General features: G+C 43.3%; 1 protein-coding gene across 5 annotated transcripts in view; it reads right to left on the bottom strand.

Moving 5' to 3' along the window:
- ATP11C (ATPase phospholipid transporting 11C) overlaps positions 1–22,849 on the bottom strand; it is a 92,825-nt gene that overhangs the window by 52,525 nt on the left and 17,451 nt on the right. For 4 of the 5 annotated variants that reach the window (XM_054995957.1, XM_054995959.1, XM_054995958.1 and 1 more), the window contains exons 1-3: positions 8,746–8,924; positions 1,558–1,677; positions 152–241 (exon numbers count right to left, since the gene is read on the bottom strand). In XM_054995957.1, coding sequence (XP_054851932.1) covers positions 152–241; positions 1,558–1,677; positions 8,746–8,799 — 264 coding nt within the window. In that variant the 5' untranslated portion in view covers positions 8,800–8,924. Of the gene's footprint in view, positions 1–151; positions 242–1,557; positions 1,678–8,745; positions 8,925–22,849 lie in introns of those variants that run through there. The other variant, XM_054995956.1, reaches the window with a different exon arrangement.

Below are 22,849 nucleotides of genomic sequence, written 5' to 3'. Positions count from 1 at the left end.
ATAGCTTGTGTTAGTAGAACGCACACCACACTCCTAAGTATTAAGAACAACAAACTAATATCCACTTTGCAAGAAATGCTGGAAGCTTCATTGCTCAGTTTCTAAAATAAATCACTGCTGGCTTTCACTCTGCCTGCAAAAGAAGTCCTACCTGCACAAGGAAGATGATAAGGAAGTAGAAATTGGCAATTCTTCGGAACTGTTCAAACAAATTCTTTGGGAGAAAATTCCAGACAGTGTACTGTGAGAAGAAAGCAATGATTTAGATAAGAACCACGAATGCAACCACTCTGGTGACAGAACACTATCTATTGGCAGTTTACATTCCTCCAAGTCATGAAGTTAACAATACATTTCTAGAAAACAGCAAGAGTCCAGTAGCACCTATAAAACTAACAAAATTTGTGGTAGGGTATGAGCTTTTGTGAGTCACAGCTCTCTTCTTCAGATTTCAATGGGCTTAGCGGGGATAGAAGCTGAGTATAAACAAATTAAATAAATATCCTGCCCTTTTCCAAAGTATCCAAGTGGATGATCTATCCAAATAATAGGCAGTTGTTGCAAGTTATGCCAGGAAAACTGGCCTCTAGTCATACTTTTAATAATGAATATGTGAACTATAGGACCATCTCTGCCATCTGGTATCTCAATAAGTGAGCTGTGATTCATGGAAACTCATACCATACCACAATTTTTTTAGTTTTATAGGTGCTACTGGATTCTTGCTTTTTTCTACTGCTACAGACAGACTAACACAGCTACCCATCTTGATCTATCTACATGGGTATTTTTTCCCTATAGGATGTCTGGAGGATAGGTGAATGAGCAGCAGTGGCATGATTTAAAAAACAACAGAAGCCTACCTGAAGGGACCAGATGCAAATAGCGGCCGCTGTGTGTAGTGGAGCATTGACACAAATCTTGAAGGTCTGTTCTCTATCTAACCCCCTCCCCAATTTAGAAAAAAAATCTTAAAGAACATCGGGGTGATGCTGTTACAGGAGTCTTCTAATACACCACTGCACAAGAATTGTAAGGAAAGACTGCAGACAAAGTTGCCTGAAATTCTGGGGTTTCTTTGGAAGCAAACTGCAAGAACAGTAATCATGGACCTTTCTGACCAACCCTTCCCACGTTGCAATTTGTTGTGCTCACTAAAATAAAGTTCTTATTGGTCAAGAACAACAAGTGTTGCAATGTGAAGGTCTTCACCAAGAGGGAAGAATGGGTGAAAATCTCACATGAACAAATCAGTGGAATAATGCATAGGATCCACTTGGCTAGAGAGGTAAAGTGCAATTCAATTTGGAAGAGCTTTTTTTTTTTTTAAAAAAAAAAAAAAGCTCAAAGAATGCAGTTCCAGCGATCGCATCTCACCATTCTGACAGCATCAAACACAGACACTGATAGGGCACTATGAGTATTTTTTGCAGTGCCTGCTCTAAGCTAGCAAAGTTCATTTGTGGGGAGTTAATCTTAGGAATGTGGTCATATTAAGCATCAAGACCTTACATACATCCACTGACTTCCTTACTTGGATTAATAGGACAAGCATACCTTGGAGGAGATTATCTTGTTGTCACAGAATTTCTGCAGAACGTACGCCTCTGTTTCAGAAACCGGGCGGTGCCCAACCAGGATGGTCCGTGTTCCAACACGTTTTTCTTCTCCAATAAACTGCAGGACAGAAAAAGAATCCAAAGGTCACTATATTGAAAGAGGGGGGAAACCCATCAAATTTCCCATGTTTGAGACGTTGGAGACAGTGCTGAACTGTACTGCTTCTGTATTTACTGGAGCTGCCTGTGACATTATAGCGGATAAGGAAAACCATGCTCTCTGGAAGTTCCACTGGTGCATAGAGCAGCAGTGGAGCTCTGTATCATTTCTTAAATGATAACAATACACTGTCCATCCTCCACGCTTTCTGCTGTTACAATATGCAATGGAAAGAAATACACACTGCAAATTATATCCTGTGCATCACAAGAAGCAATTACTTTCCAGAAATACAGGACAACTCTGAGAGCTTAAATTTTATCTTCTATTTTTTAAAAAAAATCCAAGCTGTCTGCAAAAGCGGTTTCCAACACATTTTAGTAAAGTCAGAAACTTATCAAAGATTCTTTAATGAGAAGATCAGTAATGATGGACACGCATCCCTGCAAGGAAAACAGCTTGACCTACAGACAGCGCCCCACTATGGGCAGCTGCAAAGGTGAGTCAAACACATTCTGGATCATAATCACAGATGACCAGGCCCGGCAATGCACACTAAAATATCCCTCCAAATTCAGCAAAGCATGACAGAACTCTGCAGCAGACGATGGCGCGTCTTGGCAGACAGGCTTCCCTGAAAGCAGTAAATCCGAAAGATACTGATTTAAATTCTATAAATAATTTTTAAAAGGTCAAAGAGGCATGAACATACAGGCTCTGACTTGCAGTCCATCCTATCCACTACCCCATCTCCATCAACAGCAAAGCATCTTCAGAAGGACGCACAAGAGCTTTAAGGAGATGATAGCAGAATCATTTAAGCCAATAAGACTGGCTGATGCTCCAAAGCATTTTTATACCTTTTCCCTAACAACCTCCCTGTCAGGCAAGCTATTTTCTCTGTATTTCCTGCATTTCTGACATGGAAAAACAACCTTTCTCACTCGAAGCTGGGCTTGAGGACAGTTAAAAATAGTACTTCATGCATCTGGAGGGACACATCTATCAGTGCCCAGGCCTTTGTACTGGAAACTCTCAGGAATGTTCACAGTGTCTCATCTATGGTGTCACACAAAGACCTTGAAATGGTGAGCGATGCAGGGCCAAAAATCCTTGCTTACTTCCTCACAACTCAGTGTCAACTACACACAGAAGAGATTAAAATCAAATGTATATCTAAGGGGTGAAAATCTTTCCTAGATATCTCCATTTAGAATTCATGCTCTCCCTGACATTTTTGAGCCTACATACTATACAATTTTACTTTGCTTGCTTTGAAGTGCATTTAGCTCTTTAAAGAAAAAATTACCAAAACCTCTTTAGCGGTATATTTCATATTCCAGTAAGATCCTTGGCCTCTATTTCAATACAATCAAAGGGAGGTTAACAATTCAATTTTCAATATGACCCAAGGAAACCTTGTTGCATCAATGATCTATTGTATTTATACTCCCTCTTGTGCCATTTTTCTACTTTCTAAAGGTAACTTACAGGTTACTAGAAGTTTACAGACCAGAACAAATGCTAGGCAACAGCAGCACTATTAGGGAATTACAGCATACTTTAGCCTCAAATGCCTGCTATTTTTATTTTTTTAAAAAAATTAAGAACTGGAAAACTGGGGATTGAGGGGTCAAGTGAGTTTTTGGGACTGGAAAGCATTCACAAACTAGATGCAACAACTGAAAAATCTACTCTGCATACCCATTAATCCTAATACAATGTCAGCATTGCAAGGCACAAGCTGCTTAGACCAAGCTTTGCGGAAGCTGTAATACTGAATGGCGAGAAAGAAAAGAAATATTTAACCTCTTTCCTGCTGGCCATTTCCTGCTCAAACCTCCATCTATCCCACAAAGTCCTTCCAAATAGTAGCAAATTAAACACACACGGAAACAACACCTGCAAAAATAATCAGAATTGACAAATCGGGGAAAATTTTTAAGCCCTTTGAAAAACAAAAATTGTAGCAGCTCTTCAGCAGGTTAACAACTAGGAGAGGTAGTTTATTTATTAAAATGTTTATATACTGCCTTTCTTCACCTCACAGCAAACCCAAGGCTGAGTTCCCAAGTTTGGCTGCAACAGTGTAAAAGGTCCTTCACCTTAGGTAAAGTGTGGTAAAGTATCCCCAGTGGCTCATTATAAAGCATACATGAGGCTTAATTAGAGATGCTACCAAATTTCATGATTGCACTTCCAACATTAGACATATTACCTTTAACATAGACCTTGGTTTTTGTTACCAGTTGCTTAATGATGCTATAAAAGAAACAAACAGATCTTGAACATCAGCAATGAAAACTAGCAAACAAAATGCTTATGAAGACAACAGGTCAAAACAAGAAGAAGTGAAAGAGAGCACACTTTTATGTTGCTAGGCTAACAGAATCTGGGCCTCCATTCTGTGTGTGTGGGGAGGGGGCCGAGCGGGTGGTGATGTACATCAGCAGCCCCCCAAAAGGCAACATGGAAATACAACCAATCAAAGCCTATGTGCCTTGTTACCTAAAACCTATCTGATGGTTTAGCTCTAACAGCTCAAACATCTTGAATAAACACCCTCAAAACACATAGCCATCTTCCTGCAACCCTGTGTAGTTAGACAGGTATGTCAAACCCATTCCAATGTCTTTTGGCAACTGTGGCATTTAGCCCTTTGTCAAGCCAAGCTACAACACCATATTTTGGGTCAGCCCACAAATACTCAGGTTGCATGCAAACAATCAATTCCTCAACACGCATGTAGCACAACCCAGTCAAAATTAAGATGTTAATGTTAATTTCGATGCAAAGTGTCAGGCCTATTTTAGAGCCACACAAGGTAACAGAGGAACAGGTTAAATTTCTAAAACAGAAAACAAAAGCGAAACAGGAAAATGTGTACCTTTAGTGTGTAAAACACAAAGACCATACCTGAGAAAACTCTGTGCATTCCAAGCTAAATGGGTCTAATTTTCACCTGAGCAGGCCTCCAGCCAAAACTTACTCAAGGTGGGGAGAGACTTCAGAAAAGGTCCCCCCAAATAGGTTTTTAAAAAAATGACTGGAAGGGTAGCAGATCATATTTACAGGAGTTTATTATTGTTTTGAAAATAAACTCAGCTGGTTTCCAAAAATCCTTCAGTTACACAATGACAGGGATGAATCCTGCCATCCACATTTGGATTAGGAATTCAGATTCACATTTGGAATTGTGGTCCTTCAGGCTTAAAAGAAAGAAAATTCAAGATTTCAGAATGTCCAGAATTCCATTAAAGAAGGATACCTTAGCTGGTGGTGTCTACCACCACTGAAAGGTCCAGAAGTATCAACAAGGATGCACTCCTCCATGGTGCTCCCACTGAAGATCAGTCAGGTCCACTCTAAACACATGCCTTAACATATATTGAAAAGGAGAGGCCTGCAACAAAATGTTGCAGATTGTGTCGTAGAGGGGGTATAGTCATGCCTGGTCTGACAATGCAAAAAGCTGTGGCAGACCTAAGGTGTGTGTATGTGTGGCGGTGGTGATGTTGGGGTAAGCAGGACAGTTGCAGGGAGGAAGAATCCCATTTCCTCACCTCTGCTTCCCCGCTTCAAAAGATCTTTTCTTGGGTCTTTCCCCCCCTTTCCCAAAAATCCTTCCCTATTTGTTTCTTTCCCCCTCCCCAAAAACCATTCCCTGTTTCCGCACCCCTCCCCCAGACGCTTCTGTGTTCCTCCCACACTTCCAAAGACCCAGGCGCTGGCTGAGTGTGGCAAGGCTGGAGAGGGGGGGGGGTGCTGTAGTTCTGGCCTGGCCCCACTGCGCTGGTCTGCAGTGCTGTTGTCCTTCTCCACCAGCTGGCCTCCTTCATCTTTTGCAGAGCAGCAGTGGTAGGGAGTGGAGCATGTCCTACCATTCTGCTCTTGTGCTGTTCAGAAGCCCATGGATTGTTCTGAAGGGGCCCCAATACTCAGATATAAGTGTTGACAAGGTTGGGGCCATTTCCTCCAAGATCACCTGAAGCTGTGAAGCCACCACCTGTGGGTTTTCTGAGAAAATCTGAATAGGATTTTCCCTGACAAACGTAGACCATATACATGCACTGTGGTTTGTCCATGCCTCATATCTAGGGTTGCCACTCTCCTTGGCAACTATCAGATCAGGAGGGTGGGGGAGGGGCTGTAGTATCCTCCCAATTCTTGAAGAATCAGCCCTAGTGTACATGCCCTTGCAGAAGTGACATCATCACAGCAGGGCGTGAAGGCGTGCATGCCCGTTTTCCTGGGATGCCAACTAGTGGTGGGTGACTGCTGGTCAGCTAGCCTTCTCCTGCCAATAGCCAGCTAGCCAGCTATTGGCAGTCAGAGGGGCAAACTGCAGACATTGAGCAACCTTATGCATATCCACATTTAGCCCATCTAACATGATTGATTTGCAGTAAGAGTTCCCTATAGATAAACAGACTATATTTACATACATTGGGCAGAAAACTCTCCATGAAAAAATATAGCATTGGAATATTTTCTGCCCTACGTCACTGCTCGCAAGTCTTATACTGGACATGCAATGCAGGTCACTGTCAGCTGATCTTGGGTCACGAGAAAGTTCATATGTGGGAAAACAATCATTCAGTTACCATAGCCCTATGCTGTTTATGCTTTAAACAGCAATATCAGCTTTGTGAACTGTGCCAGGAAACAATGGCAACAAGAAATCTTGAAAATCAGTGCGGTGTAGTGGTTAAAGCACTGGGCTATGATTTAAAAAAAAATCCAAATTCAAACTCATACTCTGCCACAAAAGTCACTGGGTGACTTTGGCCCAGTCATTCTCTCTCAACCTAACCTACCTCATAGGATTGTTGTGAGGGTAAAATGGAAAAGGGAGAATTTTGGAAGAAGCATTTTGGAAGAAGAATAGCCAAAAGCTGTACTAGCAAAATAGCTATTTTTTAAAATGAATATCTGCTTAGAAGTGCATAAAGTGACCAAAGAATGGATCAACGTTTCCAGGACATTAAGTATATCCATTTTATAGGCTCAGAGAGTCTCCCGTTTTTTTGTAGGAGTAAGTTCTATAACTGAAGTATTACCACTCTTTAGAAACAGTTAAAACACAGTTAAAGAGGAAAGAAGTTGGTGCAAACTTGGTGAAACTCTCTGGGTAACTTTATGCTAAGGGCCAAACTAGATGTTACAGCAGCCACAGGTCTGACCCATAGCTGCTATAATATTCAGTTTGGCCTGGAGAAACAGAGAGTAACTGGTCTAACCTACCTCACAAGTAAGGATAAAATGACAGATAAAATGCCAGCTGAGCCTATATTCTACTTACTGAAGAAAGGCTGATCGTTATTTCTTCCCCTATTGACCATTGGACTGATGAGGCCAGTTTCTTGTTCATTGGAGGGCAGAGATGAGATTTGTCACTCTTTCGGGTAAAAGTTGGGGTTGTGTGTGTGTGTTAAGAAACAAAGAATTCCAGTTCCTCAAGTTTTATATGATTGATCGAGCAGCCCTAAAGAGTAAAGGCCCAGGCCACCACGGTGTTGCCATGGCAACTGCTGTGCCTGGGGGCCTGGCAGGCAGTTGGTCCTGGAACTCCAGGATTCAGAGGGGGGAAGCAATAGAATATATGCCAGGATTCAGAACTGGTAAAGGGGGAGAGGGGAAGATGTCCTGGCTCTTGTACTATAAACGCTTGATTTGCAGAAATCAGCAAAGGGAACGGGGTTTTTTGCAAAAAACCCCCGAGATAAACATTATCACCTGCCACGTCCACACATCAAGCTGCTGTAAACATTGTAAGCTGTGGGGCCTTGTTGAAAAGTCAGCAACTCTGAAGGCGAAAAGGCTCTTTTTCAAAGCTGGGGGGGGGGAGGTATAGGAAGCTGATGCCTTTAGCAAGAAGGCATTCTGAAAAGCTCGTAACCAGAGGTTAAATTCTAACATATAAAGTGCCAAAGGTGAACCCTGACTGGAAGCCATATGAGCTTAACCCTGAAGATGCTGGGCTACATTATCCACAGAAAAAACATTTGCATGTATTCAGAGGTTTGCCTTACTTTGCTAGTTCTTGCACAAACTTTAGCTGCTACAACAGATTGCAGGAAGCTAGTATAAACTCTGCTGACAGTACCAAGTTTTCAGGAGCAGCTGCAGCTCAGCCCACAAGACTGTGTAATACTGTCTCAGTTGAATTCCAGCTTCCCTCTTACAGGCCCAAGAGTCTGCCATAAAAAGTTGGAGGCTTTAACAAGGTACACACACAATGTAGCAGCACAATGTAATAGCAATTTCATCCCACAATCCAGGTGTGTGTTATAACTGAAGAGAAATAAACACAAATTCATTTAAAAGATACAGTACTTCACAAGCAAGACTTACCTCCTGGCTAGGGTTGCCAGCTCCAAGTTGGGACATTCCTGGAGATCTGAAGGGAGAAACCTGGAGAAAGTGGGGTTTGGAGAAGGAAAGGACCTTGGCATAGCATAATTCCATAGAGTCCACCCCCCCCCCCAAAGTAGCCATTTTCTCCAGGTGAACTGATCTCTGTGGCCTGGAGACCAGTTGTAATTCCGGGAGATCTCCAGCCACTACCTGGAAGCTGGCAACCCTACTCCTGGCCCTATCAGGCCATGTTTAAAATAAAAAGGGAAGAGAAACATTTTAAATGCAAAGCATATCATATTAAACCTCAGCCAAAAGATCTGGCCATCTTGCATACAGACAATATAAAGCCCATGCCCATATTCCAAAGTAAACCATGTTCCATATTAACTATAAACGGAAGCTACATTTAAATGCATCACATAGTTGAAGTAAGTCCCAAATTGTCAGTAACTCATCAAGAGTCTACAACATACATACAAATATTCCTAAGTCACCTACTGACAAAAGCCAAGCGTGGTCCAACATACTTTCTATTTTAACTGCTCCATTACTTAGGCTTGGAAACCTCTGTTTTTTAAAAGAAGAAACTACGTATTTTCAAGACAATAAACATACCATTTTTTAATCACACACTTGACAACAGAAAGTCTCGCAGACTTGGCTTACCCATTTTGAAGACAACACTTTCAGCAATGTTTCAGGACTTAAAGAGAGCTCCATTTCTCTCAAACTAACCAACAATCTTTCACATCAAAGAAGTAGATTTAAAAAATTAAGGATTTAAGGAACTAAAGCAGTGATTAGAAAGCAGGAGAAAAAGAAATGAAATGCTGGCTTTGCATAGAAGTTGGACAAAGATCAGACTGCCTTAGGCTGGAACACATTCAATTTAAACAAGCACCTGGTAAGAGGAGGGACCTTCTGCCTAGAAAATGATTTGGAGTCAACTACAATCCTATGCCCACTTACTGTGGAGTAAACTCAGTAGATTTTGATCTTTCCAGTAAACACTGGGAAGCAAGCTATACAGCCACAATCCAAAATACATTTACTGGAAGGTGTGAGCTGTTCAGAATTGTACAATGTACATATGACTATATATTACAAGTGTGGTGCAGTGGTTAGAGTGTCAGTCTAGCATCTGGGAGACCCGGGTTTGAATCCTCACTCTGCCTTGCTGGGTAACCTTGGGCCAGTCACACACTCTCAGCCTAACAATAGGGTTGTCATGAGGATAAAACAGAGGAAAAGACAACGATGTAAGCCACTTTGGATCCCCATTGGGGAGAAATGTGAGGTATAAACAAAATAAATATTTAAAAGTAAATCCATTTAGCTTCTAGATCAGAGACAGCTCCAAAAAACTTTAAAAGCCTCCAGAGCACATACTTTAAAAATTCTTCAAACTTACTGTATATTCCTTTCAACTTGACCCTGCCTTTACAATAGATCAAGAACTATTTTTTTTTTAATTTGGAAAGCTGCTGTAATCTATTGCATTTAATGCTTCTTAGGTTTCAGTACTGGACAGAAGATGAATGCACTGTTACAAACCTAAATGTAACAGAATTTTAAACGATTTCCCACAGACAGGCCACTATATCCACCCATACACCTCTTGCTTTATTAACACTAACAAATTGTATAGCAGCTATAATTACACTGATTTGGGGCTTAGGCCTTAGTGGGAACTAGTGTGTCAATAGCATGAAACTTATCTAATAAGGACTACAGGAACATGGCCTCTTCCTCATGGTGAACTTTGTCGGGCTTTCTGCTATTCAGCCTCTGCTATTGGGTCAGCTTTCAGCTTTATTCATCGGTTCCGGCCTCGTATTACTTTGATTCTTTAATTCTGCACTCTGAGGGAGTCAAACTAAAGTGGTGTCTACTTTTTATTGAAACACGCCCCATTTCTGCTGCAGGCTTTGACTGCAGGTAAGTTTTGTTAGCTAATGGGCTGATATGTCAGTTTCCTCAGCTGATAGGCTGAGGACTGGTGAGTTTCCACAATTGATCGCTGAGGAAACTTAAAAAGGATTTGTTTTGTTTTTAATAGCACCAACCTTACAAGGTTGCTGTTTAATTTTTTTTTTTAAGTGCCAAAAAAGAATGGACTAAAAAGTACAAGAAGCACTGGTGAAAACTTTAAAATATCAAGTGGAAGCCAGGGCTCTCAGCAGAGTTTTTGTATTAACCCTACTGTAGCGCTTTCACACACCTCCTGAAGTTGCAAGGATTTTTCAATATTGCAAGATTGCTATTTAATTTTTAAAAATCAGGAAAAAGCTGGATTGGTTGTTGTTCAACCAATCAGGATGTAGAGAAATAAAGGGGCAGGTAAAGGCAGCGGCAGGCCTCACACTGAAGAAAGCACGCTGCACTTCAAAAAGCCCCAGGTTGACTTTGGTGGAAAAAAAATTGGGGTGTGTGCACAGGTAGAAAAGCTGCAGAAAAACCAGGGAAAGACTGATTCTGTGGCAGATGCAGCCTTGCTCTGCGCAGAACACAAAAAAGTCTAAAGCAGTTTGGAGACTGAATTGGGGTATTTTGATCATGCATGCAGAACTCTGGAGAGAAATCAATGTAGTATGGGGCCAGAGCCAACGAAAAAGCCTCGTGCAGAAAATACCTATGATGGGATAATTGCTGCATCCTGTGTATGAAAGATATTCTTTTTAAAAAGTAAAACACAAGGCATACCTGCTCAACATTTTGCAGCAGCCTGTAGATTTTTGTATTTTTAATGGAATACGCTGTTACATTTTTCCAGAAGGCCAGTGATGCCATCTAACACTAGTACTATCCCCCCCCCACCCCACCGCCCATCACCCTTCCTTTTTGAAAACATTTACCCCGATGAAGAGTTCTGGAGAACTTGAAAGCATACACACTGTCATTTCTGGTTGGCCCTCACGGCTTTTGCATGGCTTTTGTTTTTGGAATAAGGACAGAAGCTGATTGTAGGTCCCCAAATGATTACAACCATTATGTGCCTTCCTCCACTATTAAGAGTAACTTGATGTACAGACAATAGCAGGTCACAGTGCTCATCTCAGTACTCTGAAAACTGCCATCTGTTGATTTCTGCATATCAAAGAAGAGACCAGAATGGGTTTTGTTGTGTGAATGAGGGGTACCCCTGCAAACAGATGCTGATTTTAACCATTCTCAACCTAGTAGGTGGCCATGTGTTTTGACTGGACCAGATAGAGAGAGCCAACAGACAAGTTCTTCCTTCAGTCAATGTAATACAAAAGACCAATGCATCTTACGCTGCCTGACTGCAATCACACAGGGCTAATTTTAGTGGCCATTTTACTTTCCTGGGTTCACCTCTCTTGGCCTCGTACATTAAATAAAGTAGCATTTCCTAAATCTCTAATAGCTCTTACACACTGTGGCAGCCCTATTGTCAGAGGCTAGCTGAAGAGAACATATTTCACCTATCTTGAAACAGCTTTGTTTGCTGCTGGTTTGTATCAGATATCAGTTCAAGGCACCAGCAATGATGACCTTTAAAGCCCTTCATGGCCTAGGACCTACATTTCTCTAGGACTGTCTTTCATTTCTTAAAATACTTACACCCCACCTTTCCTTGGCACAAGGTGGCTTAGAAGTAGCCATTAAACTGTTACAGATTTAAACCAAATAAAACTTCCAGATTAGCCCTCTCTCCCCCCTCTCTAAGACGTCATACCCCATCAAAAGCTTTGGAAAACAAGCCTTCCAGCTCCTCCTGAAGATCTCCAACAAGGGGGCTCCCCCCACTTCAGGGAACATATTCCACAATGGGGCTCACAAGGAAAAGGCCCAGGCTCTGGTGAGTACTTCGTGGGCCTCAATAGTCAGCATGTGGCAGCCTGAAGACCACAACTGGTGCACGGGAACAGACGGGAGGAGAAAGGCCTTCAAGGTATGTGAGCCCCAGAGCTGTGAAGGGCTTTAAAGATCATAACCAGCCCTTGAAATTGAACTTGGAAACCAGCATCCAATGAAGTTGTTTCAACATGGGCAACATATGTCCCCACAGGCTAGTAATTGGGCTGCCACATGCTGGACCAGCTGAAGTTTCCAGGTTGTCTTCAAGAGCGGCCCAACGTAACATGTGTTTACAGTAACCCAACTAAAAAGTAACAAAAGCATGGACCAGAGTGGCCACATTGGCTGAGTCTACGAAAAGAGAGAGCTGGTGGACCAGACGCAGGTAATAAAAGGCAGTCTTGCTTTTCATACAGCAAGGCTAGGTCCATAGGCACCCCCAAGCTCTTAACCTGCTACTCCATCTGTAAGTGTTTCCCAGTCTTCCCCTATACCCCTCATTGTGCCAGCTGTGGGCCTCAGGATGCTAGTCTTCCCCATCCCCGCTTAGGGTAGCCTGCCTGGCATCAGTGAGAGCCTGTGCCTCTTCTGTTATAGCTCCTGCTCTGTGGAACGGGTTCCCTATACAGGTAAGGAAGCCTCCAACTCTAGAAATTTTAAAGAGGCACCGTGTTGCCATTCTGTGTGCCTGGGCTTTTAACGGGGCACCAACTGCAGGCTTATTTTTAAGGGGAGAGGGATTTTATTAATTAGGTTCTCTTTGATATGGTATGTTTTAAATTGTGAGATCTCTACTCTGCCATGAGGCACAAGGCAGAATATAAATATTTAAACAAATAAATGGAGAGGAGGTCCAATTTATTCTTATGTCCCCAAGGGCTTGAATTTTTGGACTTTTATGCTCAAAGCAGACCAACCTCTGCATTGAATGATCATTCAGAATCTGCCAGCTGGTTAGAGAAGAAGGAGATACAGCAACACATAATCTCTGGGGACAATTCGTTCTGCTAAATCAGGAACATCTGAATAACCCAATCCCCATAATGCAGAAATGCAGCAGATAGGCAGCAACTGCTGATAGGAAGGAAGCAAGGCCAGCGCAATAAATCATGCAGAGCTGGCTGCATGCAGCCTTCTCTGCGGGTGGGTACTCAGCATCACAGAAGCCTTTAATTATTCAATTAACGTCTTGCAGCACACCATTTGGCAAAGTCTGGCAAGAACCCAGCGTCAGTGCGCTTCCCAGCACCTATTCGGTTCTAGAATCCTAAGGATAAAATCTCAAGTGTTTTGAACAGAACAGGAAAAAAAGTTCATGCCCTATGAGCAGACCTGCTAACAAAGTGCTGAGCTCATCCCAGGCAGGCCCATCACAACTATGCACCCTTAGCAAGGTCACAGACCTGGGCTTGGATCCTAAACAGCACAGGGTTATGCAAGAGAGCAAGGCAGCGTTCCTGCCTTGCCCCTCTCAATGTAACCTTCTGTGCTTAACACTCCTCCCCCCTGCACTCTTGAAGGGCAGTGAACCCAAAGGAACAGAGTGGGAAATACAAACTGGAAGCCTGCAAGAAGGGACTTGGAAAAAATCTCTGCTCCTTCTCAGATGAGGAAAAACAACCCACTGAGAAGGGAACAGAGACGAGACAGGAACTGCTGCTGCACAACAGAACGGCACTCTAGGATCCAAGCCATAGGCTTTCTTATGTCTCTGGAGTCTCCCTGAAACCTCTCCCTGTGCCCAAGCCAGGAGCAAACCCTTCCCCTAGTTTGAACACTGAAACTAAACAGCCAATCTTCACTTTCCTCTACCTCTTTGGCACAGCAGGTGCTTCATAAAAGTCCAGAAAGCATCCACCTTCGTGTCTGCACAGGTCTGCGTAGAAGCAGATGTCTCTGCCCTATGAAGTTTCCTGGCTTGAAACTGCTAAATATCCCACAATCTGGGCCTCCTCCTTCCCTGTTGTTTTGTAATGGCACCCACTACCTTTTCTCAAAATTCCAGAAGTGCCTGTGGGCTCAACCAGGTTGAGCAGGGGAGCAAGTGATAGTATATAGCCCCCCTTCTGATCTTGAGCTTGACCCGGTACATGAGCTCAAGCTCATCTCCTCTTGTGTTCATTCAGTTTCTCAAGGCTTCCTGCATGCAAGAGAATGGGCAGCAGCGTGGACTGCTCCATTTCTGAGTGGGCAGGGTAGATACTGCTCTTGAATAGGCCTCCACATTAAGAGCTCCCAAAAGAAATCAAGCAAAAAGGGAACAAAAAGCAGCGTTGGTGCCTGCTGTGCAAGTTTTGTTTTTGGAGAGTTTTTAAAAATTGTTTTTGTATTTGGAGTTTTTTTTTTAATTTGAGAAGGAAGGAATTAAAATTCTCAACAGCACCTCTGCACTGTGCTCTCTCACTTTGCTTCAATGGGTAGACCAGGCCTTGGAGAGCAACAAAGTTAACATGGGGGCAAGAAAGGGAAACTTCGTGGCTTTCTTCCTTAAGAAATGCAATTCTCCTCATGAAATTGGCTGAGGAGGCTCCTTGAATCTTTGAAGAACCTTCTGGTTGTTCCAGCTGCAACGGAGTCACTGGGTGCCCTCATTTCAAGGAAAAAACGGTTTAGAAATCTAAGAACATGGGTTCCCCTCTCCTCTATTCAAAGGAAAGTATTTCTCTAGGCTCTGGCCCACACCCTATAAAACAAATATATCACAATAGCTAGCAGGATATAAGCAAACAGCCTCAAGATAATACATGCAAGCTGAATTGTTTGGGGAATGTGAGCAATGAGACAGACGCTTGCCAAACTGTTGTGCTTTCGTTTCACTGACTCCAGTCTTATCACCGCTTGAAGAGGACCAAAACAGTTACCAGCTTTAATGCCACGACTGGAAAAGCTCCATCGCCAAAGTGAAAATCATTGCCTTGTTTTACGTAAAACTCAACAATCTTCTGTTTTTGGAAACTGCAACAACAGCAGGAAGCTTAGATTCTTTGGCTTTCTCTGCTGAAGCAAGTAGCTAAACCACAGGAGCACCAAAATCACTGAAGACATGGACTTCGAATCACTGGACTTCAAAGCTCCCAAAGCCATTTACTGTAGTCACATTCTGGAAGAAGACCCTACAAACAACTCCAATAGAAAGTAAGCCTTTCTCATTTTTCTTGCACATATCCTGTGCCCTGTAGTCAAAATGTCAAGCGCCAGTTTAATGTACATGCTTTGCCAGAGGGCACATTTGGAATTCTCAGAACAAGCAGAGAGCACCACAACAAAACAGCTGCCAGAAGGTCGGTGGGTCCAATTGCAAAATGGCTGCCGTATGGGCTGGATCCAATGACAAAATACTGGGAGGTTCTACAAATGGTAGGACGTTCTATGATAAGCATGCTCCCACGATGTTTCCAAATGGTGCTCTCTGTAGACACAAAACTGATGCTTCCTGAGTTCTTGTGAAGCAACTCCTGCTCCAGTGAGGAATAGAAAGGAAGAACTTGCTATTTACTACAGGGAAACAGCAGCTGAGTACTAGGAAACACATCAGCAGGTATTACAACACCTATGAGCACCATGCTGAGGACAACTGCTTTATACATCAAGGAGGAGTGACTCTTGGTATTTCTTCCCAGTAAAGTCCCTATGAAAGCTGGGAGAAGCATGCTGAAGCTCCATGGATCTGGTCCCCCAGTGGCTGGAAGACCACTAGAAACACCATATCATAGGTTAAGGTTTTTTTTAAAGAAGGAAGGCATTAAAGAAAGAACCAGGATAGAACCACAGCTTAATAGTGGTGCTTTGAATGCACAAAGCTCTAGACTCAAGCCCCACGACTCCTTCTTTATTTATTTCACATCTTTTCAACTAGCAAACTGGTTCTTGGAGCAGCTAATGAAAACCACCAAAGCCATTCAAAGCATACAGTTAAAATGAGCAAATGGGCAGCAGAAATTAAAATTCAAACTAAAAGAAGCCAATCGCATCAAGCAAATTTATGTCAGTTTACGGTTATCGAGAGATCTCAGGCCCAAGGTCTCAGTGTAAAGCTTTAGATTCTCCAGGTGGCACAGGAAAGATGGCACAGCAAATCTGGTGCCACATGAGCATCTAACGAGAGGACATTCCAGAGTCTGAGAACCACAACTGAATAGGCCCTTGCCCCTAGTTGAGCCATTAACTTCCAAAAACAGAGGGTGACACAGCAAAGGCTGAGATGATCTCAAAGTTAGAAGAGGCAGAAGAAAATCCTTCTGTGCCTGAGATCCTGCAGTTCTGCTGCCAGCCTGATAAAACTGACAGAAGGATCAAGGGTCTGATTCAGGTTATAAGGCATGCTCAGATGGTTCAGGCAACTGTCCCTCCCTTGAATTGTTGTGCTGCATAGTTATGGGAAGCCATCCCTTTGCATTCTCTTCCTGCTTCTTTCATGGTCGGCTCAGTTTCTTATGTTTGTGACATGGCAACTGCATCTCCTGGTTTGCAAGAAAGACTTGTCTATTTCTACTGAAGTACCTGGGGAAGTAAGAAGATCCACAAAACAGAGAAGCCTATTTCAGACATTATGGGACAGCACACATAGTCCAGTGTAGAAAGCAAGAGTTGCATGCACATTTTTACATATGAGCACCTCATTGTATCATAACGACGGCTCTAATCCAATGTAAAGTTCACTGGGCCCTGGTTCAATCTTTGGTCTCTCCAGTTAAAAGTTTAGGTGGGTAGCTGTGTTGGTCTGCAGTAGAATAGCAGGATTTTGTGTTAGTGGTACCTTAGGGACCAATAAGATTTTCAGAGTGTAAGTTTTCAACAGTCAAAGCTGCCTTCTTCAGACACCATGTCTTCAGATGAGTCTGAAGAAGGGAGCTCTGACTCTTGAAAACTTACTCTGAAAATCATGTTGGTCTCTAGGGTGCCACTGGACCCAAATCTTCCACTTAAAAAGGTCAGGTAGGAGACCTTGTGAAAGACCTTGCTCTGATACTCTGGAGAGATGCTACTGGTCAAAGTAGACAATATCGACTTCAACAGACTCTGTATCGGACACTTTCATATTACAGTTGCAAAATCTTCTCTCTCATGTGGCCAGCCAAATAGGTCATATCATCCCCTCATCCCTAGCAACTGGAATTCCAAGGTACATTACTAGCTTGTATCCTATCATGCCTCTACTCAACAAAGTCTAAAGCCTTCCTCCAGCCTCAGAAGATTTCCTCCAATGGAAGATGCTCTTCTGCCATGGAAGAGCCACTTCCATTGGAGTACAGCTCTTTAAGCTGGAGGAAGAATTCACATTTTGCTGAGTAGAGTGGACGGACACAAGCTGCTGTTTCAGAACAGTGAAGTGGCATTCAGCTATTCTGGCTAGGACTTTGTTCAATTCCTTTTAAAGACGCCTAAAGCTAGCAGCCAACACTATATTCTGTAACAGTGATGCCTGCACAGTGGGACTTTTCTTACTTATGGTTTAAACCGCCGTTTATGAGGATTCGCCCCAATCACACTGGCCTCGGCATTGCACCTGTTCATTTCATACTTGTCCGTGTCAGCCTCAATTTTGCATCTGAGACGTGATTTGAAGCCTTGGTTCAGTTTTGGGTTTTCAGGGCTTCAAGGTGCAAGTCACTTTTAAAAAAAACTCTGCGCATGCGTTGCAATGTTGTGACGTTGCTACCTCATCTGCCCGACAGGATCCCGCCCCCCCCCCATGCCAATCATTCCTTCATTGGACTGAAAGAATCCCACCAAAAATAAAACAGCGACAATTTGGCAGGAAAGATGCCAGTGCAATATATAGGTACTGCACAGCTCCCCCGTGGTGCACGTGAAAAGTATCTATATAAAAAAGAGTTTTTGTCTGTCACCAATTTGCTGCCCAACAACTTCATGGATTACTCCTGAGTTCTAGTATTTTTACTCTTGCCTTTTCAATGCCCAGTTTTTTCTTTCCTCTCCTCTTCTACCAAAATGCTTAGTATGAGAACTAGAAACGTAAAATGTTTGAGGAAAAGTGCTGAAATTTTAAGGAAACAGCAAGATGATCACTGTGGTTGGATCTGAACTGCTGAGGGAACCATTTATTTATTTATTTTATTAGATTTTGTCTGCCCTCCCCGCCAAGCGGGCTCAGGGCGGAGCACAACCATGGTAATGGAAGCAGGAGAGATCGTAAGAGGTAGGGATAGAGAAAGGAGAGAAATGAAATTATTCATGTTCTGTTAGCTAACTTTACTTCATCTCAACAGCAAACTTGATGGTAAAATGGCCATCAAGGCCATTATGACCTTCTCCCTCCCAACACACACAAAAAGGCAAATTAGCAAGCCGAGAAGGGAGGAAATACGAACATCATTTCCAACTGGCTATGTCCTTTGGACATATTGCAAAATTCTTTCAGTGGATGCAAGAGTCCAAAGAATTTCACAATCCCAAGGCTGGGCTAAAGCTATTTGCAGACTTTCTGGCACTGACAGTTTCCTCTTTCAGTAAAGCCATCAAGCTAATGGAACCAAGAAACCCATCTTCCTTAGAGCATGGAAAGTAAGGCCATCCTGGATTCGGTTTCGTTTTCTCAGCCATGCCGGACGCTCCTCTCGGCTGGTCTGGGAGGAAACGACCGGGCACCCTGACCGGGCGGCTGACCCGCAAGGATTAGCCCCCAGGACTCCCAGGGAGGGAGCCAGGGTCCGGGACGCGGCGGGAAGAACTCCCCGAAATCAATGCGGGGGGGGAATTGCCCGTTTGTCCCTATGGAGGCCGGCAGATGTGCACGGCGCCTCGAGTGCCGCCGGGCAACGAGAAACGGCAAGTAAAAGAAACAGGCGGAAGCCTGTAAACAAGCGAATCCCTTCTGTTCTACAAGCGTTTGTGAAGGAGAGGTTGATCTGAAGAAGACTCGCTCTTCCCCTTCGTTGAGTTCCAGAATTTTGTTGGCGTCCCCCCCCCCCCAAATGGCAGCAAAGAGGCAAAGTCCCGCTCTCGGTAAGTCAATCTCGGCTACCTTGCAGAAGGGGGAGTCGCTCGAAGAGTTGGTACGCAGGGCGGTGGTGGAAGCTATAAAACCCTTTGTTGACAAGCTGAACGAAACTGATCAAAGGGTGGGCTTAATTGAAAGCGAGGTGAAAACCATTAAGGCAGCAGCGGGGGGGGGGGCAGAAAAGTCTGCTCTGGAAAGTGCGTCACTTGTGAAGGCTACAAAAAAGGACCTGAAGTTGGTGGAGAACCAGCTGATCGGGCTACAGGTGGAACGAACGCAGACAATTTTGCGTCTCCAAAACGTGAAAGAGGAGGAAAATGAGGATCTGTGGGATTTGGTCTCGGAATTACTGGCGACACCCGCGAGGACGACTAAAGAAGAGGTTAAAAGCGCCATTTTGGAGGTCCGTCGGGCTTCTTCAAAATATGCAACAAAGCGACAGTTGCCTCGTGAGATCATTATTGACTTTTCATCTAAAAAGATTCGGGACACCATCCTATATAACTCATACAATGCGGATTTGGACTTTATGGGTTTGAAAGTCAAGATTTTGAAGGACGTTCCATTTCTAGTCCGGAAACGGCGTTTTAAATATAAAAAGTTTGTAGCACTTCTGAGGGACCATGGAATAAAGTACAAATGGTTATTCCCGGAAGGAATATGGTTCAGATATAAAGATCAGGCCTATAAGATATTATCAGAAGATCAACTAAAGGATTTTGAGAATAAAAACCCAGAACTCTGCTGCACCAAGAACGAAGAAAAGGAGGAGCCGGAGGGGGGGGGGGGGGAGGAGAGCATCGCAACAGCAGTTGCACAGAGAGAATTGCGTCCGGGACCTAGAAGGGGGAGGAAAGTTTAACCAGAATTTGAAATGTTTATTCTCTGTATGATTAACCACTCCATCATTATTTTATGGAGCTATTTTTGTACTGACAGTATGAAGGGAAACATTGAAGTGTAGTGTTTAGTGTTTGTAGTTCATTCCCCTCCTTTTCTTTTTCCACCCCCCCCCCCCTTTGTCCCTTCCCTCTCCCCTTTCCTTGTGATAGTTTTGTGTAGTGTTTTGTAGTTATGAAAAATAAAAAAATATATATAAAAAAAAAAAGAAAGTAAGGCCATCCTCTGGGAATCACAGTCTCCCCTTCACGAACAGCCCCTTAAACGGCAACCTAAATAGCCCTGTGGAAGTTTGCCTACTCTTCCGGAGGCCAGCAAAGGATTGGGACTTTGTTATTTAGAGACAGATTGTTTAGCAAAGGCCACAGAGATTAATTTGGCTCTCATGCGGTTTGCTTTCCCTTGCGAGCTGAGCTTGCTCCCAGGAACCTCTGAGGTTTTTAAAAAGAAGGCCCCATATGAACGGATGAATGTTAGTGGCCCTTGTGAATACCATGGAACCTATGAACCTGTCTAATACCAAGTCAGATCCTAGCTCAGCACTATCTACTTTATCTGGAAGATGCTCTTGGAATGAGATGGGTCATTCCCAACATCTCTGCTGCCCAGGAGCCTTGGAGATGCCCAGGGTTCAAATCTGGACCTTCTGAATTCCTCATGCTTTGCCACAATGCCACCAAGTCACTACACTTCATTGTGGTGCTGTGTTGATTCAGCTCCTTTCAAGAGAAGGAAATAAAAATCTCAAGGCTCGATAAAGAACAATACTACTTGTACATATTAATATGAAGTTATTAATTCCTGTTCTGGCCAGCAGCTCTGCTTGTGAGGAACATGTCCAGTCTCACGAGAGCTGGTGTATGGTAACCATTAATGGAATACTACAGTTCAAAAGTTTGCCTGTGCAGTGAATTCAGTTCAGGCCAAACTACTACAACAGTGGTGCGGACCTGTGACTGGATCACTGTACCAACACGAAATTTAGCCATAAAAACAGCTGTTGCGACAGAAGCAATATGGATTCTGACCGTGGCACTGGGAGAACGAGGTTTAATTCTCTCCTCCTCGTGCCACTCTGCTTACTGAAAATCCCTCAGGCTACTTTAACTCTTAAGGCAAAAAGAGAGAGAGAGAAATGTAGCTATACCCATTCTTTTTTTCCCCAAGGCAGGGCCAAAAGCATTCCAAAAGGGAAGGACTTTCATTGGGGGGAAAGGGGGTGAGGGGGTTAAATCCCTTCCACACAGTTGACTGCCTTGGGGACTAAATTACCTGTATGTTTTCAGAACCTTGTACAATGAATTAATAGATATGATAAGAAGCAAAGAGGATTCTAGGATTTCTTCTTTTAAAATAAACTTCTAGCAACTTACCTGGACAATCAAATGCAGACTGCTCTGGTACTAAAAGTTGAGCAACTTGCTCAACAGGTTTGTCTGTATGGCACAGCTACATTTCAAGGCAGCCCTAAGTGAAAATTTCCACTCTTCGAGCCAGCAGAAGGAAACCACTCGCTCTCTGAATTACACCACACTTCCTAAAGCAAAACTCTCCAGGTCTGGGAGCTTAAATTAGGAAGCCAGAAGCAAAATCATTCATCAGCCACAATCCCAAATGTACTTAATAGGAAGCAAATCCTGTTGAACACAGTGGGGATCAGACCATTAACTGCCTAACAAAAACAGCACCAAGTGTAACCAGGAAAGTAAGCAGTTCTATGTCTGCAAGGGATCACATGATGAGGAGAGGGAGATAAAGGGCTGGGAATCTGTATTCCACCCTGACCTCCACCTGCCAAGCCCTGATGGTACCCCTGAACTTCAGCTGTAAGGTGAAGAATTTGGGGCTCTTCAGTTTAGGGGGGAAAGACCACACTAAGAGGTATGTCTCTTAGGGACTGGACAAACATCCCTAAAACCTCATTATACACTATTTTTAGGATACTGAATTGTATGCTGGCCAAGGCTTTTGCACCTTATAAGACTGTATTCATGCAAGTAATTAGAATGGGAAGAAATGCTTTCTTCCCAATCCTAATTTATCCTCCCCAGAATGTCTTCTAACTTGGAAGTAATCAAGAATTCCTTAACAATCACACTATACTGGTGAGGAAGAGGAAATTAAAAGTGGGGGATAAAATTCTCACAACCTAGATCCTAACTCCCTCTTCTCTAAATTACCTATATGAAACAAAGCAATCAAGGGGGCCAGTTTTACTCTCCCCGTCATTTCTGCCCCCCCTGCTTTTAACATCCAGCTCCCGTCAACATCCTTTCTCTCTTGGAGGCAAAAAACCTTGTTCAGTACTTGTTGGTCCATTAACAGGGTTTCCCCCTTAAAAAATTACAAAAATAGAGACAATCCCTACCTTGTCTGTTGGTGGCCAAACTTCCCTGCCCTACAGGTAGGAAAGCCATCAAATTTGCCATTACCACTGCTGGCATCAGGTACTCAATATGTATGTATGTATGTATGTATGTATGTATGTATGTATGTATGTATGTATGTATGTATGACATTTATAGTCCGCCTTTCTCACTGAGACTCAAGGCGGATTACATAGTGTGAGATCAGTACAATCAGCAGCAAGGACATTTCCAGACAGTGTACAAAGACATAGCATTAGCAAGGATCCAATACAGAGTTGAAAAACTGCTGAAACAGAACATAATCAATTCAAGCCAGGAGAGTGGGGGCTCTCCTGACCTCCTCAGGCAGGCCATTCCACAGGGTAGGGGTCACCACAGAGAAAGCACGTGTATGGGCTGCTGTTGATTTCACCCATGTGCAGGATGGCACCTGCAAGAGACCCTGTTCAGATGTGAAAAGATGCTGTGAAGGGACACAGGGAGGGAGGCGGTCCTGTAGGTATGCTGGGCCAAGACCATTAAGAGCTTTGTATGTAATAACCAATACCTTGAATTGATCATGGTAACTGATAGGCAGCCAATGGAGAGACTGTAGGATGAGAGTGATGTTCATCCTCCTGTTCATTCCTGCTAACAGAAGAGCTGCAGCATTTTGCACCAATTGGAGCCTCCTAGTTAACTTAGATGGGAGACCAATGTATAGTGCATTACAACAGTC

This window comes from Eublepharis macularius, chromosome 13 (genome assembly GCF_028583425.1).
Source record: "Eublepharis macularius isolate TG4126 chromosome 13, MPM_Emac_v1.0, whole genome shotgun sequence".
NCBI classification, from domain to species: Eukaryota; Metazoa; Chordata; class Lepidosauria; order Squamata; family Eublepharidae; genus Eublepharis; species Eublepharis macularius.
This window is presented reverse-complemented; position numbering and strand designations above follow the sequence as displayed.